The sequence below is a fragment of the Panthera uncia genome (genome assembly GCF_023721935.1).
Source record: "Panthera uncia isolate 11264 chromosome C1 unlocalized genomic scaffold, Puncia_PCG_1.0 HiC_scaffold_4, whole genome shotgun sequence".
NCBI classification, from domain to species: domain Eukaryota; kingdom Metazoa; phylum Chordata; class Mammalia; order Carnivora; family Felidae; genus Panthera; species Panthera uncia.
In genome coordinates, this window is record NW_026057585.1 from 87,743,121 (window position 1) to 87,762,447 (window position 19,327).

Genomic DNA, 19,327 nt, shown 5'->3' on the forward strand with positions numbered 1-19,327 from the left:
GCAGCCTCGCCTCTACCCGGGGCTTCACCACAGACCCCTTTGTGTTCCTGCCCCCGCCCCGGAGGCGCCCCAGCCGGCGGCGCTGACTTCGCTCATTGGCTCAGCCGATGGCTTCATCGATTGGCTCCCTTGTCCCCCTGCGTGAGCCGCTGCTTCTCGCTGCTATTGGGCGCCTGGGCTGCCTTTCAGGCCGCCGCGCGAAATGATTGCCCGGCCACTCGGAGTCCCTGGAAGCAGTTCCGGGAAACCCCGCGTGCTGCCGGGATCGCGTCTCTGTCCATGAGGGGGGGAGGGGGTGGCGCGCGCGCCATTTCTAGTCGTTTTCAAAGCGCCTCGCGCTGATTCTCACGGGCCCGGCCGGCGGCCCCAGCTCTGCCCTGGTGAGTCTCGCGCCGGCCCGTGGGGGGAGGGGCCGGGAGCCCCGATCCGACCCGACGGGGCCCATCCCGGGCTCGGCGCCTCGGCCCCAGTTTCGTTTTCGCACCGAGGCCCCGGGGTGGGGGTGGGGATGGGCTGGGGGCGGCTGCGGCTTCGGCCTCGTCCGGCCGCGCCGCGGAGGGCCTAGCCCCGCCGAGGCACCTCCTCGCCCTTGCGCATCCTCCCCCCGCCCCTCCAACCCTCGGCCCGCGGTCCGCGCCGCCGGGTGCTCTCCGCGCGGCCTGCTGGGGACGGCCGTGTTTTTCCCGCCTCCGCCGGCCGCTCCACGCGGCCGGCCGGGCGGCCTAAGGGCGCCCGCGGCCCCTTCGTCTCCCCCCCCCCCCAACTCCGGAGCCGCTTCGCTCTCGTCTCGGCCGGCCTAGCCACGAGTGGGATGTTGGGATGTGTTACTGATCGGGACGGGCCTGAGGGGGTGGGGTGGGCAGGGGGCGGGATGCAAACCCGGGGTTACCTGAGCCGGGAGAAAACTTTTGTGCGAGCTGGAGCCCAGGGGCCGATCCGTGTAGGAAGCCTTCCTCCCCTCCCCCACGCTGCATGCTGCGAGCCGAGATTTGAAGGAAAAAATGACTACTAGAGGCCACGAAACTTAGGCTTCGAGCGGCGTCTGAGAGGCACGATTCTGAGACTGTCACAGGCGCACCAAATTGGAAGGGCGATTCTTTTTCTTAGGCGGCAGTAACCGTGTTGCCACTAGATGAAACTTAAAGCCAAGGGGTTCTTGAAAGGTTCGGTCCTTTCACACTGACCTGTTTGAGATTTTTGCTGTCCCTCAAGAGGCTGAATTTATGTCTCGTGAGTCAGTCGTAGGATAAGGGCTTGACACTCCTAGCCCGTGAGATAACCGTTAGTTTTCATTTCTTTGGTCCTTTTAAAGCCCGTCTCTTAATACGAAGAATTTGCGCAGAGATGTTCAGAAAAAGTCAGGGAGGGGCTAGTGCTGACTTCCCAAATCTCCCAGCAGCCCTTTAAAATCTTATTTAAATGTTTCCTTTTTGCAAAAATGCTTATCAAATGACTCTAGTCACAGTACATTTGCTGCATCCAGAAATATGGTTTGGCTGTGTGGCATTGTGTTGAATTGACACAAGAGTTTTAAACGATCTCCTATGACATAAAAGACTTTTTTTTTTTTTTTTTTTTAAATGAGCACATTGTATTTGGCTTGAGAGAGGTTTTTTTCCTTGGTCCGAAAGGTTTTATTTTCTGGAATCTAATTATTTTACTTTTTTTGTCGTTAAAGTTTACAAACTTTTTGAAAATTCCAACCAATTTCAGAATCAACTTGTAGGAGAGCCTTTGCAATGAAATGATGGTCATAAATGTTTCTATCTTGTGCTTAATGACACAACTTGTCTTTTTGCTTTACACATGCTTAAAAAAAATACCACCTCACCAGATGTTCGTTGAACTTTCCTGTTAAAAATTTGCTTCTTTTCTGTGGCTGATAGAATTCCCAGGTGCGATACTGTAAGGGTCTTGTGATACTGAGAACTTTTGAGTTCTGATGATCTTAATGGTTGTATTTGGGGGTGGGGGAACGTGGGCAAACAGAACTATATGTTCACAGATTTTGGACTTTAGAGTGCATCTTTATAGAAATAGGTTGTATTAATCAGTAAACGTATTCATCTTACACTGTAAGTAGTTTCTTGATCAAAAGCGTGCCAATTTTGAATGTTTTCGTTTTTGCCAATTCATCAGAATTTGAGGCTTGCCTTGAGAAACATTTCTCCACCCAGAGTTTTAACCAGAGTCTGCGTCTGTATAGACATTAGTGGGCTATCAAGTCTTAACGTTTGTAATCATAAGGAGTCATATTTATCTTATTTTCCGAATAACCCTTTCTGCATTTTCCTCTCTTCCTGTTCTCTATTACCTCCTTCCCCTTGGTCTTCCTCCCTTTTTCATTAATGTCAACGAAATATCTGTGGACTTGGAGATGAAAAGAAGTTGTTATAGGTCAGAAAACTGCACCTGCTGCATTTGCACAGTGGTTGATAAGCAATTTGGAAGTGTGGTTATCGCGGGTTTTAGTGCTTTTTAGGAAGCTTGTATTTTCTTTCTAGCTAACTAGGGTACCTTGAGGTTCATCAAGAAAAGTAGGCTTCTTCTTGAGATCCACCTTCATGTCCTTTATTTCAGTATTTGTTGCAATGTCTTTATTCTACTGCTTATTATCTTCATCACATTCACTAGAGACCAGTGTGCACTTTAATTCCCTGTCTTTTAGAGGCAGTATAGAGACTGGCCTTATATGGTTTTATTATCTAATCTCTCTCTTCAGGGAGTTGGTCCATTTCAGCATTACATACAGGTTGAACATACAAAAAAATAATTTGGGTAGGTTAATCTGGGACATCTGACCTAAGTTTACCCTAATTTAGGTAATGTTTGTTGAAACTATTTGGAAGAAGTTAGCTGTCCATTCTTCAATATGTTTTTGGAGCTTTATTTTACTGATACGAAAAATTCGATACGTACTCATGATTTTTTTTTTTTTTTTTAAAGAAGCAACCTCAATTATAGCTCGTGTTTTATTTTATGTGGACTTAACACAATCGTTTAGCTTTTAAACTTGGTCATTTTTTCTTTTAAATCTGTGAATGGGAAAACAGCAAATTAATTTTAGAACAAAAATTAATGTCAAGTTGTGTTGTTTCTTTTTTAAGTGAGGCGGAGAAAACCCAAACCACCAGCATGTTGAACTAGAGACAGCAGAGCATTTATTTCACACCTATCCTAGATTTGAAGCAGAACTAGGATAATTTGAAAGTCCCTAAACTTTGATTAAGTGGTCTGTGGGTGTTCATTGTTTCTAAATCAAACTTTTAAAACTGTATAAGAATTGAGAGCTGATGGGCTTTTTAGGATTTTGTGATTTGTTGATATGCTTGTGAGGACACAACAGCTGCTTTTGTTAATCAGCAATTCTGCCTTTAGTAAATTCAAGCCTTTTTTTAACCTGGTGTACATGAAGTTCCTTAAGCATCTGATGCTTCCATGTACATTTTTTATGGTTTTACAGGATTATTATTGCAAATTTAGGTCAGATACATCACAAAAGGCATATAATATTATTTTGATAGAGTTTATTAGCAGCATGTATACAAATTAGTTTAGATAAATCATGCATTGTCCTACAAACTAGTTATTTCTGGCTTAATGTAATATAGCTCCTGAATTTTTTCCAGCAGCATAATAAAATGGCTAATCAGGTGAATGGTAATGCGGTACAGTTAAAAGAAGAGGAAGAACCAATGGATACTTCCAGTGTAACTCACACAGAACACTACAAGACACTGATAGAGGCAGGCCTCCCACAGAAGGTGGCAGAAAGACTTGATGAAATATTTCAGACAGGTATAATATGCATTTCTTGTTTCTGACTGGTTATGAAAGTGAGGGCAAACCACTTTGAATTTTATAGATTTTTTTTTTAAGGTTAAATAATACTTATTGTTTCTGATCTATGTAGAGCTGAATGTTTGTTACTTTCCCTTCATTGAGGGCATATTGGGTTTGACTTTGATATTCTTATTTCATTATTTTGAAGCCTTCTTAGTGTTGAATATGCAGTCTTAGTTGTTTCAGAACGGTACATCAATTTGTCTTAGATTTACCACCAATTAAAATGTATGTTTCAGCATACCAAATTTTACATTTTCTTAATCTAAATCAGTCATCATTTTGCTTTTACTTTTCTACTTTTAGCTTCTTAAAGTGATTGTTAAATCAGCTTAGGTCTGATTAGGTGGCATAATAAGAGGACTGGTGAGACTGTATTGTCTGAAACGATAATAAATGTCAGACTTCTTGAGAGTTTGTGGCCTGTCTAAGTTTCTGATAGACAAAAATCCACATCTCTCAGTAATTTGGAAGTGTTTGGTTTGTAACAGCTGCTTTTAAAAAAAATCTAGAAGTCCCATGGATAAGTGCTTAAGCAAATATGAATATCTTAATATGGTTGGTTGTAAGTGGTTTGAAGTTTTAAAGAGGGAGAGAAATATTTACCCTTAGGGAGTGTTGTTCATAAATAAATGTGTCCTCCCCCTTTGGGGCCATAGATGGAAACTTTCTTCCTCTGTGTTTTGTGTGCCTATTCCAGATTTGGGAGAGAGAATTGAATTGTCTGACAAATGTGTCTTAAGTACTCTAGTAACAAATATCTGTTTTTTTGTCCTTAAAAAATTTTTTTTTTTTTTTCAAATCTGAGAAGCTTAGGATAATTTTAGACGTTAAAATGACTTTCTAAAAATGACTCCTGGGTGATGGTTCCATTTGAAAATCAGTCCTCAGGAACTTGCTGTGACATTCTGCCATAGAGAATTGGCAGTGATTTGCTCAGAGATGCTCTCTTGTAGAGTGTTTGTTATTGATAAGAGGCTGATGGTTTGGGTGTAGGGTTGGATTGACAGAATGGATTGATGGGTGTCCTGAGTTGTGGCTTTGGGTGGTGGTATGGAATATGGAAGTAAGGAAACTCCAATTATTTAGGCATGCTCATCTTGAGCTTTTAAAACAAATCTTGGCAACATTTTCTTAAAGTAACTTTACAAATGGCATTACATTTATTTAAAATATATTTATTGTATGGAATAACGTTCTTTTTGGCTTTATCAAAATGGAGTCACTTTTGATGTTAGTTCATATGGACTCGGGTTTTAATCTGCCAAATATTTCCATTTTACATTGGATCAATTCTGAAATATATTCTTACATAGAGAGAAACACAACACGAACTTAACAGACTCAAGAAACTATATTATAAATTGAGTAGTTGTTCTGTGTGCAGTTAATATATGTATAGATTGCAGTGCCAATATATTTTCTGTATAGTTTACTTGTAAGTCCACAGTAAAGTCCTTAATGCCATTTGAAAAAAAAAATAGTCATTATTGACAGTGTTGTGAATGCCACAGCATCTTTTAAACCTCAGCTTGACACACATCAAAAGAACAAAAGATTGCCTTAAATGACTTTCAGAATTGATTAATCAAGCTGCACTTGCATTTGTAGAAGAGTTTAAAATTATGCCTTTCCACATTCTGATTGCAGCAAAGTGGATGCTCAGATAAACAAATCAATTTCATTTTCTCTTTGGTGCTAAGGAGGAAAAGCCTTTGATACCTTTTGGAGAGTGGAAAGAATTATTTAATAAAAATGGTTTCTTTTTTTTTTTTTCTCCCACCTCTTGTGTGGTTAGCAACGACTACAGCAGTCCATATAATTTGAAGGTTGATCCTTGGGGAATACAGTGTATGCTTACTACTCTAACATAAATCAGAGTTTGTTATATTAGTGCTTAATCTGTAGTACAGTGTGTGCATCAGATTTAACTTCCAAACCTTAAACTTTTTGGGGAGTGGGAAACGGGGTTAGGATTTTTGTGGGGTTTTTGTGGGATGTGGGGATTGAAATTTATGTTTATAAGTTGTTGACATTTTATCTCTTATTTTCATATTTGTACTCTTGACCTTTCTGTGTATGTAGTATTTGTATAGCTGCCTATTTGCATATTGAGTGAAAATGCAGTTGGTTAGTAATAGTGTCGAATATAACAATTCTTGATTAAACATTGATAGCACAGTTTAGATTATCCCTTTTGTTGCAGTAACATTACCCCTTTTCAATTTAATTTTTAGGATTGGTAGCTTATGTCGATCTTGATGAAAGAGCAATTGATGCTCTCAGGGAATTTAATGAAGAAGGAGCTCTGTCTGTACTACAACAGTTCAAGGAAAGTGACTTATCACATGTTCAGGTAAGGCCATTGCTAGACATGCCTTTGAACAACTCATGATCTGAAATTACTTTACCATTACTTTTTTTCCTGAGAGAGTTGGTATTTTTTTGTTTGTGACTACCTCCGCTTCTTTTTAAAAAATTAGTCCAAAGAAAAGAAAAACCTGCTTATGGCAAAGAGTTTTCAGAAACAAAAGTGTAAAGTAAAAGTCTCACCCCGCTTTGCAGTAAGTTACTTTAAAAACAGGGTCTGCTCATTGTTATTAGTAGGTTTTTACGTGTTTAGATTCCTGCGATCTTAAACATTTGGGGGTTCTCTGATTCTGTTTTATTATCTTGGAGGGAAATGTAGATAAGAATAGTTTTGGAATGTCTGGCAAAGATAATCCAGACGCACTTGAATATGAACAAAATAGAAGACGGTTTTGCCAGTGTGGAAGGTAAGCTCTTACCCTCTGCTCCAGTCTCCAGTACGTAGTAGCCTCTCAGCAGATATTTGTTGGGTGAATTAATGAGTAAATATTTTGTTAAAATTCTTGTCTTTGGAAATTGTAATTTAATTATGTATTTGACCTTTCGACAATTCCTGGTGGTTCTTTTTCATTGAATTACTTGCCTGTTCTAGAACAAAAGTGCATTTTTATGTGGAGTTATGAAGACCTACAGGCAAAGGGAGAAGCAGGGGAGCAAGGTGCAAGAGTCCACAAAGGGACCTGATGAAGCAAAGATCAAGGTAAAACTTGACTTGGGTAGTCGTGGTGATACTAAGTTTAATGAGGAGATTGAATGTTTTTTTCATGTTTTCTAGGAAGTTTTTACAGTTCCACTTTGTTTGTTTTTAAACTAGTGTTTTAGAAATGAGATAATCTAAGGAAAATTAAGAAGCATTTCAGGGGCAAACATTCAATTGTATGTTTGGTGAAAAGCCCTAATTCAAACTCTTGCCTCATTACTTGTTCTTCTGGCTGTGCATGGTACATGTTTATTGATGCTTCTGATAATAGCTTTTTAGATTGATTCAGTCGTGTCTCTTGGTTTGGTTTCTTTCTAAGCACTTTGTTTCTCTTTATCTACTTCAGTGTCCTTGTTTGTACACTGGGAAGAGTGATAGTACCCATCTCATAGAGTTGTGAGGATTAAAGGAATTAAGATATGTCACGTGCTTGGAATAATGCCTGGAATGTAGCAAGAACTGTGTAACTAGCACCCATTACTGTTACTTTCCTTGAGATAAACGTCCCTGAAAGGTGAATATAGGGCTTTTGGTGAAAGACCAGTGAACCTAATTCCTTTGTTAAATGGATGTTGATGTTTTATTGCCACAGAGATAGACTTTTCAAGTTGAAATAGTTACTTTATTTAATGAAGCTGTTTGTGCAGTCTTATGTTTTAGACAGGAAATAGAACTTGTGGCTTCTATCATGGAACTGGTTTACATAAACCTCCTTTTGTACCTTTTACCCCCTCATCTATAAAATGGCATAACCCATTCTTATTTATTTATTTTTTTTTTAAGTATTTACTTATTTATTTTGAGAGAGAGAGAGTGGGAGCAGGGGTGGGGCAGAGAGAGAGAGGGAGAGAGAGAATCCCAAACAGGTTCCATGCTCTTAGCGCAGAGCCCAGTGCAGGGCTCAGACTCTTGAACAGTAAGACCCTGACCTGAGCCAAAATCAAGAGTTGGATGTTCAACCCACTGAGCTACCCAAGCACCCCTGTATTTTTAAAATGAACACGTGAGGGGCATCTGGGTGGCTCCTGAGATCAAGCCCTGCATCGGGCTCTGTGCTGACAGCACGGAGCCTTCTTGGGATTCTCTCTCCCCCTCTCTCTCTGCCCCTCCCCTGCTCTCTCCCTCAAAATAAATAAGTACACTTAAAAAATAAATACATGAGGGGCGCCTGGGTGGCTCGGTCGGTTAAGTGTCCGACTTCGGCTCAGGTCATGATCTCACGGTCCGTGAGTTCGAGCCCCGCGTCGGGCGCTGTGCTGACAGCTCAGAGCCCGGAGCCTGTTTCAGATTCTGTGTCTCCCTCTCTCTCTGCCCCTCCCCTGTTCATGCTCTGTCTCTCGCTGTCTCAAAAATAAATAAACGTTAAAAAAATTTAAAAAATAAATAAATAAATAAATACATGAAAAGCCCATCTGACATAATAGTTATTTTTAAGGAAAACTTACTAGTGTGTATTGAATAGGCCTATGTTATTTCCCTCAGGCTGGGTATTTGCTCTTGGTAAGGTATGTATTATACATGTGATATGTGCATATGACATATTAGACAAGTAATGTGTAAGTATGTAATATATGTAGTGTGTTTTTATTGTGTATCAACATTTATTTCTGTGCTTCAAGGTAGAGCAGCTCTTTTTGAGTCAAAGGTAGAAGAATAGAGAGCTTGAGATAACTCTGGAATCCCAGAGTTCCTCCAAAGATATTTTTGAAAACCACTAAACCTGATGATGTCTAAAATCTCTTGTTGCTTTGACATTGTGTATAGATCTTCCTCAACTTAGGATGGAGTTACACTTAGGTAAACCCATCTTAAGTTGATGAAAATTCACCTGATGACACTTAACCTGGCAAACATTGTAGCTTAGCCTGCCTTTTTTTTTTTTTTTTTTTTTTAAGAGAGAGAGAGCGAGCAAGCACCTATGTATATGTGTGCAAGCTGGGGAGGGGCAGAGGGAGAGGAGAGAGAATCTCAAGCAGACTCTACACCCAGTGGGAGCCTGTTCTCAGGACCTCACAACTGATATTAGGACCTTACTACTGTGAGAGCATGACCTGAGCCAGAATCAAGAGTTGGACACTTAACTGACTGAGCCACTGAGGCACCCCTAGCCTAGCCTACCTTAAATGTGTTTAGAACACTTAACATTAGCCTAGTTGGGTAAAAACATCTTATAATGAAATGTTAGGTATCTCACGTAATTTATATAGAGTTCTGTACTGACAGTGAAAAACTGTGGTCGGTATGGGTACAGAATGGTTGTGAGTGTATTGGTTGCTTACCCTTGTGATCGCATGGCTGACAGGGAGCTGAGCCTCCCTGCCACAGCCCAGCATCACGAGAATATCCTACTGGATATTGAAAAGATAAAAAATAAAATATGAAGTGTGGTTTCTACTGAATGCATATTACTTTCACACCATCCTGAAGCCAAAACTTGTAAGTCAGATCACCGCAAATCAGGGACCATCTCATTTTTAAGACATGAAGTGTAAAATTCTCCCCTTTTTAGGTACATTGCATTTCCTTTTTTTCCATTTTTTTCTGTTTTTTTAGGCATCTCCTATAAATATAAACCCTTACTTTCTTTTCTGTATTCCTTCAATACCTAATATAATGTTGTGGAAAAAGTTGGTAATCAGGAAGCATAAAGTTGCTTGTTTTTTGTTTGTTTGTTTTTTGTTTCTGAACCTGAGTATACTCATTTGGTAATTGCCACATATTTTGAATCCGTGCTATATGAGAAATGGTCTGGTTTTTATAGAGCTTATGATATAGCAGAAGTAAAGACAAAAGGATTAAACAAAACAAAGGTTAACTTACCTGACTATAATAGAAAGTCAGAGTAGGAAGATGTGAGAAATAGCAAATGAAGAAAGCTGCATGAAGGAGGTAGGACTTCTGATTTATTTTTTATTTTTTTGTAATTCATTTGTTCTTGAAAGAGAGCGTGATTGGGGGAGGGACAGACGGAGAGAGAGAGAGAATTCCAAGCAGGCTCCTAACTGTCAGCACAGAGTCTGAGGGGCTCAAACCCACGAACCATGAACCACGAGACCATGACCTGAACTGAAATCAAGAGTTGGATGCTTAACCGACTGAGCCACCCAGACACCCTGGGACTTCTGATTTTTTAAGAGTAGAGAACATTTTATTTGAATTGAATCACAGGTGGATATATGGTATATAAAGGGAACAAGTTAAGGAAAGCTTTCATTGGAGTAGAGGAGAATGCAAATGAGGAATGCTGCAGTATGTGTATGTAGATAGCCGGGGGTTAGCTCCTGTCACATTTTTAATAATCCTTACCCCGTCTTTCTGTTCTCGTGCGTAACAAAAATGTGTTCTGTGCTTAGAGATTTCGTTTGCCTACAATTCAAGTATAAACAGATGTATAATTGTCTTTAGGCGTTGCTTGAGAGGACTGGCTATACTCTGGATGTAACCACAGGACAGAGGAAGTATGGTGGTCCTCCACCAGACAGTGTGTACTCGGGTGTGCAACCGGGAATTGGAACAGAAGTGAGTATTCTTCAGCTGTTTGCCGAAATCTTTCCAGTTTGTAAATTATTCTATTCTATAATGGGGAAGAATACTGGATTCTTTTCAAAGTGTAGTTATAATTATTCATTTTGGATATCCATCTGTATTTTACTGTCCTCCTAAGCAAGGAGAATCACGTGACTAGTAGATGCCCAAACACTTCGTAAAGGAATGTAGAGTTCTTAGAACTAGTTTCTAAAACCGTGCAGCCAACAACACACTGTTTTAGTTGCTTGGGTTGAGGTTATTAAGGACAAAGAATTGCTTTGTTCTGTTTTTGTTTCATGTCAGTAATTTTGAACAGTGCTTGTCCTCCCTTCTTGACCCACCCTCCTCACATAAAGGGTACTCAATATTTCCTGAGAGATTTATTGATGGGAGTGGGTTACACAAGGGAAGGATGTAGAATCAGATAAAGGTAGAGCACATTGGTTTGTCCTTGAGCAAAGAAGCAATCCTTCCTCCCGTATGAGCCTTTGTAAAGGTTTCTTCATACACCTTTATGTTAGTTAGCCAGTTCTAATCCTTTAAATGGTAAAAACAGTATGCCAAAGTGTAAGTTTACAGCAGGACCTTTTCTGATTTGGTGTCTTTCAGGTAACCACGAGCAAAGATAATTATTTCTAGTTTGTGAATAAAGATATCGCCAATTAACATAACCTTTTAGATTTATATCAGAAGTAATTCCAGTATATTCTCTGTGTAGAGAATAGAGTTTACATTCATTGGTCTTTGTTCCCTGAACTTCTTTCAAACATAATTACAACTAGTATTCTATTTCTTAATATTTAACAATATTGAAAGGGACTCCAAGCATTTAAACATTTTTTTTAAGATTTTTTTTAATTTTTAAGCGATCTCCATACTAACGTGGAGCTCGAACTCACAACCCAAGATCAGTTGCACACCCAGGCAGTTGCCCCAACCCATTCTTCATTTTTAACGTCCTGCTTAGATTTTGAACCCTTTCAAATCTACGTTTATATTCTGTTTACTTTTAAACAGTAGGTAGTTTGGCCTTCTTACTTGAACGACTTCATAATGTACTTTTTTCTGATGGTTTTACCATTAAGTTTTGTTTTCTTACCTTAGACCGTCATAAAATAAATAACAAATGGGGGGAAAAAAGTAAAAAATGTAATTGCTCATTTGCCTCTTCCTTATTTTGAGGCAGCCTAAAACACCTCCAAGAGGGGAATACAGTCTAAAAAAGTTATCTATAGTGTATCATCCAGCAAGTGATGTCCTTGTTGATATTTACCAGTTACTACATTTATTTTAGTCTTATTTCTTTAGTTATAAAATCCTTAGGAATAAAAATTAAGACTGTATAATATTGTTACTGTATATTACGTTGTTAATTGTATATTATATATTATCGTACGTTAGAAAATACAATTTTAAAACTATGTTTTTATAGTTGGTCTATTTTATAATTATAAAAATGAACTTTTTTAGCCCATTGGATTGGTTTTATTAACGAGCTCATTAATAGAGACTTGTTGTATCTTTGTTTTATATAGATAAGAAAGGAGTTTGTTAGTACTCTTAAGATTTCGCTGAAAGCATTTGAACCATTTAATAGGATAAGCTATTTTGAGTATCCAGTTAGAAACAAAGTTGGTATCTTAATTGTAAACTATGTATGTTCTCTTATATTGCATTGTCTCTGAAAAAGATGCATTTTCCTATATATTGGGTATCCTTGCATACAGCAAATACTGCTACAGTGAAATCCCTGTATGAGCATAAGCCACTGCTGTCAAGCAGTTTGTTACCACAGAATCTTAGTGTAAAGGTTTGGATTCTTCCTATAAAGTTAAATGAGACTTGGTCTATACTTGTTGAAAATTAAAGTTTTTTAAAAATCAGAAAAATAAGAGGTTTTTTAATATATTGGGTTGCTAATTTAATAAATTGGTTTTAGTTGGTGTCATTTTGATGCTGTGAAGTTTAAGTTTTTGTTTCTTTTTATATTTCACTACAGTTATTAAGAATTTTTAGCTCTTGATTGAGAAAGTTGAAATTAGGGTCAGTGCCTGAGACTGACAGTAGTAAAATTTAGTTGTGAGAAGACGAAGGGTTCATCTTTGGGTAAAACGTACTATAAATTAATCCTATAAGTGAGCACCCATTTGCAGACGTTGTTCTTAGACATTGCCCTGAGATGCGAAATGTACAAGAGAGATAGGTATTAATTTTGAAGTGTATTTTTTAGTGTGTCTTGGCCCTCAGATCAGGTCTGGTTCTAGTACCTGTGCCTCTTCAGCTGGCATTGTACAGCTATTTTGGGAAGGAACGTCTGTTTTTATTTGTTTACGTTATAATAAGCACTTACGTGTTTAAAGAGCAGAGCACTGATGTTTTGTAGAGGAATTTAAGGGAAATGGTAGATTGAGATTTAATTCTTTGGTTGATTAATGGAAGTGTGAGAAAACCAGTATATTTATTTAACAGAGATGTAAAAGTATATGATTTAGTGGTACCTAAATTGAATTGTGTATAAGGAAGAGCTGCTGTGTTTGCAAAATAGCAAATAAGAGCTGGATGATGGACGAACTCCGTAGACACTCAAAAGACGATGTTGTGCTGCCTGTTACCTCTATTGCTTCCAGAGCCTCAGAGGGCTTTCTCTGTTACTATTGAAATATTTGATGGATAGATAGTAGACAGCCAAAACTTTTTTCAAGCCTTGATGCTTAGTGAGTAAAGAAAGGACTGTTGTTACGGTGTTCATTAGATGCTGTTGGTTCTGATGGGGGTGGGGGGTGGGGAGGATTACCTGCACATGTCTGAGTGCTAACTCCAAACGGTTCATGTGGAGCCAGAGTGGCACAGGGACCAACAAGTTAATATAAGGAAGGCATTTCTATTTCATTTTAGTTAATTAAAAATTGAGCTTAGAAACTTTTAAAGGAATTATGCTTAATTAGTTCTTGAATACTATTTATTTTTTGCCTTTTTAAGTTGATGTCCTAAAGTTAAACTGATCTTGAAGTGAAGCCATCTCCTTTTTCTTAGTAAACCAGTATTGTTATTATTATTTTTTTTAACGTTTTATTTATTTTTGAGAGAGAGAGAGACAGCACAAGAGGGAGGGGCAGAGAGAGAGGGAGACACAGAATCCGAAGCAGGCTCCAGCGTCAGAGCTGTCAGCACAGAGTCTGACGCAGGGCTTGAACTCACAAGCAGTGAGATCATGACCTGAGCCTAAGTCGGACGCTCAACTGACTCTGAACCACCCAGGTGCCCCTGTTTTACTATTATTTTTTTAGTGTTTAATTTTGAGAGAGAGAGAGAGAGAGAGAGAGAGAGAGAGAGAGAGAGGCACAGAGTGTGAGCCAGGGAGGGGCAGAGAGAGAGCGAGACACAGAATCCAGAGCAGGCTCCAGGCTCTGAGCTGTCAGCACAGAGCTCAACACTGGGCTAGAACCCACGAACCGTGAGATTATGACCTGAACCAAAGTCCAATGCTTAACCGACGGAGTCACCCAGGTCCCCCAGTAAACCAGTATTGTTAGCCTGTTTCTTCCACGGACCCCAGTGATTATAATACTGGGGACTTTGTTGACCATGGATTTGCTGATTTTTTTTTTTTCCAGAATATTTTTTTTCTAATCTTATTTTTTTCATTTAGCTTTATTTTTTATTTTTAAAAATTTACATCCAAATTAGTATATAGTGAAACAATGATTTCAGTAGATTCCTTAATACCCCGTACCCATTTAGCCCACCCCCCCCCCACAACCCCTCCAGCAACCCTCAGTTTGTCCTCCATATTTATGAGTCTTTCTTGTTTTGTTCCCCTCCCTGTTTTTATATTATTTTTGTTTCCCTTCCCTTATGTTCATCTGTTTTGTCTCTTAAAGTCCTCATATGAGTGAAGTCATATGATTCTTGTCTTTCTCTGACTAATGCTGATGTTTCTTTTAAAGTAAAACAGTATTCTTAAAAAAATCTGTAAGTTAGACTTCTAACATTCAAATGATATTTTAAAGTACAAGGAACTTGTCTTGTGAATCCTTTCTGTAGAGTGATTAATCAATCATTAAGTTACTTTTTCTGAAAATACAGGTTTTTCACTTTAGGTTTGCTTGATAAGGTAAATTTTCTGGTTCTAAAAATATAAGCACAAATGTGATAGAAGTAGTATAATAATCTGACACCTAGCTTCCTCACTTAGCTGTGTGTCAAAGGTTTTTTCATATTGCCACTTTCTCTGCTCTTTCTTTGCTTTATTATATATTTGTAATGGGTATGGAAGAAATAGGGGTGGTGAAAAACGCAATTATGAAGCACCACTGCATTATGTTAATAGAAGCAATATGAAACAGAATTTGCTTTCAAGAACAGTTTTTAAATATTCAAATACAAGTAACCTCAAATATAAAAACACTTTTGTCTGGGTTGGGCCAGAGAGCTTAGCCACACCAAAAAATACACTTCAAAATGAATACCAGTTATCCTTGTTTATTTTTTGTCTTAATGAATGCTCATTTATAGGATTGATAATATAGGGTGGTATAGCTGAGGCTAGTGAGAAGTGGTTAGATTCTATCAGGATTTATTGATGAGTTGGATATGGGGATATGGGAGAAGGGAGCCAAGGAAGACTTCAAAGCTTATGACCTGAGCAGCTAGAAGGATGGAGTTGCCATTTATTGAAGAATGCTGTACAGAAGGACATTTTGGCAAGATTGAAAGATTGCAGTTCAGTTCTGGACATGTTAAGAGTTAGATGTCTCTTAGACCTCCAAATGGAGCTGTTGAGTGAGCAGTTGCTTATATAATCCTGGAGTTGAGGGGAGAGTTTTGGCTGGAGATTATAAATGGTGGGAGGCATAGGCATCCAGATGGTATTTAAAAACCAGAGTTTGGATGTGGTCACCAAGGAAGTGTGTGCAGCTAAAATAAAGGTCTGAGATCTGATCCCCACAGCCCTCTACGTTTAGAGGTTCGGGAGATGAGAAGGAACTAACTATAACTAGCAAGGGAACTGAGCAGAAAGAGAAAAACCTGGGGTGTGGTATCCTAGAAGTCAAGTGAAGAGAGTTTTCACAAAAGGAAGCTTGGTCAATGATAACAAACTTTCCAAGTAAGACAAGGACTGTGAATTGCCATTTGATTGTGGCAACGTGGATGTCATTAGTGACTTTGGCAGTGGTGGTAAAAGCTGGGTTTGGAGACGATTCAAGAGAGTGGGAGGTGAGGGATTTGAAAATAGCAAGATTGGTATAGCTCTTTTGAGCACTTCTGCTATAAAGGGTAGCAGAGGAATGGGGCAATAACTGGAAGGTGTGTCATAGTCAAGATATATTTTTGTTTTCATTTAAACTTTAAGTGAGAAATTATGATCACTTGTGTGCTGATGAGAATGGCCTATATATAAAGGAGAAAATTGATGATCAGATTGTTGCTGGACCAAGTGTCCTTGAGTAGAAGAGAAGGAATGGGAGCTAGTGCATAAGCTAACAGCATGAGGTAGATTTTCATTTGTACATTCGTCAAAGGTGAGCAGCTGTTAATGTTTCAGGCACTGCGATCCGTACTGGGAATAAAATGAGAACAAGATGTGGGCTCTCTGCTCACATGGAAATTGAACCCTCTTGATGGTGTTATTCCCAGATAGGGTATTGCAACTCACTGATTAAGAAACTTACTCAAAAGTAACTAAAATGTAGATTTGAATCCAACATAACTGAAAAGTGAGCTATTTCTCACATTCTCCCTACCTTCACAGCTGTCAACGTATTAGTCCGTACCACCATCATCCCTTGTCTGGATTGCCTTGTGAACCTGACTGGTCAGCCTGTTTCTCCATACAGTCCATTTTCTACCTAGCTGACAGCCCTTTAGAACATGTCATACCTACTCACTGCCCAGAACCCCCTGATATCTTCCCAACCCATTTGGAATAAAATGCAAACTCCTAACATGGTTTAACTTAATCTGGCCCCTGTTCTGTCTTTCCCAACAGGTTTCTATTCCATCACTGTCCTGTATCTGTTTTTCAGATACGTCTAGTGTATTCCCATCTTTTTGCAGTTCCTTTACCTTGGAATGCTCTTTCCTCAGATTTTTCCTTAATTTTCTACCTTAAGTCTCAGTTCAAATTTACTTCTTCAAGGAAGCCTTCCTAATTAAAATATAGCCTCTTCCTCATCATTTATTCCCTTTCCTTGCTTTTTCTTAGCCTTTAACACCTCTTGAAATCATATTGTTTATTTAACTTTTTTCTCTATCAGTAGTATTTAAGTCTCATGTTTGTTTAGACCTTGTTTGTGGTATTCACTGTATCTGTAGAGCTTAGAAAAACAAACATGGCACATGAATTGAAGGTATATACAATTCCATGTCTCATGAAAAGTTTGGACAAGTTCTATGAGTTGGGAGGAATCCAGTTATCTATATAGGCTAGGTATTATTTATTGGAACAACTTTAAGCTGATACTTAAAAGATTAATTGGATATGGATAGGGATGGGAGGGATTCAAAATATCTGAGATTTTTTTTACATAGGTATTATTTCTTTAGTCATCTCATGGGTGGAGGGAGCAGCAGAACTTACGTTGTCCTAAGAGAAATGGGGAAAATTAAAGGAACTAGTTGGCAAGTGTGGGTTTTACTTATTTTGTTTTTTGGAAGGAAGAAACATTTGTTACAAATCTATTATATCTACCATATAATACTTAGGAAATACAATTAAAGAAAAAGAATAAAATTAGAACAGTTTTTTCATGCACTGATAAACCACTATTAGTACTATTCTGATACATAGTCATATTTATGTCTGCATCTGTATTCAGAAAACAAAAATTTGGGGCACTTGAGTGGCTCAGTCGGTTAAGCGTTTGACTTCGGCTCAGGTCATGATTTCGTGGTTCATGGGTTCGAGCTCCGTGTCGGGCTCTGTGCTGACAACTCAGAGCCTGAAGCCTGCTTCGGATTCTCTCCCCCACTCGTGCTTTGTCTGTCTGTCTCTCTCTCAAAAATAAATAAGCATTAAAAAAAAACCTAAAAACACAAAATTGGCATTGCTAGACTTATTGGTGATTTGAGGTAAAATCAGGACAACCAAGAGGAAATGCTTCGTAGGCAGTTGGAAGTATAAAATTAGGTCTTGGGATGTAAATCTGGGAGATGACTATATAGTAGACTTGGGGAATGGATATGATCTTTAAAAGTGAAGAAAATACAGGGAAGATGAGATAGAGCCATAACTTTGGGAAACATGCAGATTACTACTAGGTGGCCAGAAGAATCACCATGGAAAGGATAGAGAAATAATTAAAGGTGAGAAGACCAGGCTAGTGGAGGATCCTGAAAATTTAAGGGAAGAGAATTTTTAGGAGGCAGCACCACTAATGTTAATGCTTATTGCAAAGGCAAGGAGGATGAGACTGCGGAAGCAAAGTATCCATTAGTGACATTTGGGCATACAGCTTAGCATTAGAGGAAGAAGCCAGTGCTAGTTAAAGAGAGAGCATAGATGGCAAGGGCTTTTCAGAGTGAGTTTTCGTTAGAAACATGGTTCTATAGGGATATCGCATAGATGATGCCTTAGGTGTCTAGTTATTCTCTGTAGCTGCACAGCATTAAGGATATAGTAGATGTGATGTGTTCAAAGCATTTGAAAGTGAAAGGTAAATGGGTAAAGCTTTCTTGTTTGTATATTGCTTTGTTATGGGAAATTTGGCACGTTTGAAGACAAGAACCAGTGGGTAGGAAAGGATGTACTGAGCAAAATAGGAGAGTCAAAGAAATAAAGTTTGCAGTTATTTCCAGAAGAAGGTGGGGAGAAGAAATGGGCTTAGTTATTAGGGGTAAGGAGTTAACCTTGGAAAGGAAGTAAATCTCTTTCTCTGAGGTATAAAGAAGTAAAAATAGTTACTGAGAAAGTTTTTAAGGCTGAGAGGAGAGAATATAAGGACACCGGTGACTTTCCCACACAATCTCCTTGGAATGACTTAGTGAACGAGGATTGGAGACTTCACTGAGACAGAAGGACTGAATAGCTGTTATGTGAGAATTATACTAGGAATTCAAAAGAAGACCTCAAGTTTTGCCAGACAGCAGTGAAGGTAAATTTGATTATTTTGAAAAGGGTTGTCTTAGAACAACTGTTACATTAACACCAGAAACTTAATATCTAGTAATAATTTGGCCATCTTTTGGATTGCTGTTTAACTAATCAGGTCATTTTTCATAGTATGAAAAGATGAAGATGTGTTTCACTAGAAAATTCATCTCTAACACAAACATTTACTCTTTAAGACTGTGTGTGGAGGGGCGCCTGGGTGGCGCAGTCGGTTAAGCGTCCGACTTCAGCCAGGTCACGATCTCACGGTCCGTGAGTTCGAGCCCCGCGTCAGGCTCTGGGCTGATGGCTCGGAGCCTGGAGCCTGTTTCCGATTCTGTGTCTCCCTCTCTCTCTGCCCCTCCCCCGTTCATGCTCTGTCTCTCTCTGTCTCAAAAATAAATAAAAAACGTTGGAAAAAAAAAAATTAAAAAAAAAAAAAAAGACTGTGTGTGGATTGCAAATGTTTTCATGTGAAAGATTGTCTTCGATGTTGCCGACATGGTGGAAACTTGAAAATTGTGATCTGATATTAAATACTGAGAAGGCTTTTGATTGTTTAATTCTAATTTATGTTATAATTTAATCCTTATTACATAATTTTAATTAAGGTAGAGCACCAAATCCTCGAATGATGAATTTTTTTCACACCTTAAAATGAAATACTCTGACAGAGAAAGGGATACATTGAAGCTCTGGAGGGTTTTGTTTGTTTGTTTTAATTTAACATCCAAGTTAGTTAGCATATAGTTCAACAATGATTTCAGGAGTAGATTCCTTCAGCCCCTTACCCGTTT

The 19,327-nt window shown here is 38.8% G+C and overlaps 1 protein-coding gene across 3 annotated transcripts in view; it reads left to right on the forward strand.

The window, feature by feature from the left end:
* The first annotated feature begins 255 nt into the window (after positions 1–255).
* Positions 256–19,327, forward strand: part of HNRNPR (heterogeneous nuclear ribonucleoprotein R) — a 37,235-nt gene continuing 18,163 nt past the window's right edge. The window contains exons 1-5 of one of the 3 annotated variants that reach the window (XM_049617845.1): positions 256–380; positions 3,630–3,798; positions 6,081–6,199; positions 6,806–6,913; positions 10,319–10,432. In XM_049617845.1, the coding sequence (XP_049473802.1) occupies positions 3,642–3,798; positions 6,081–6,199; positions 6,806–6,913; positions 10,319–10,432 (498 nt within the window). In that variant the 5' untranslated portion in view covers positions 256–380; positions 3,630–3,641. The remainder of the gene's footprint in view (positions 381–3,629; positions 3,799–6,080; positions 6,200–6,805; positions 6,914–10,318; positions 10,433–19,327) is intronic. The other 2 variants (XM_049617844.1, XM_049617846.1) reach the window with 2 other exon arrangements.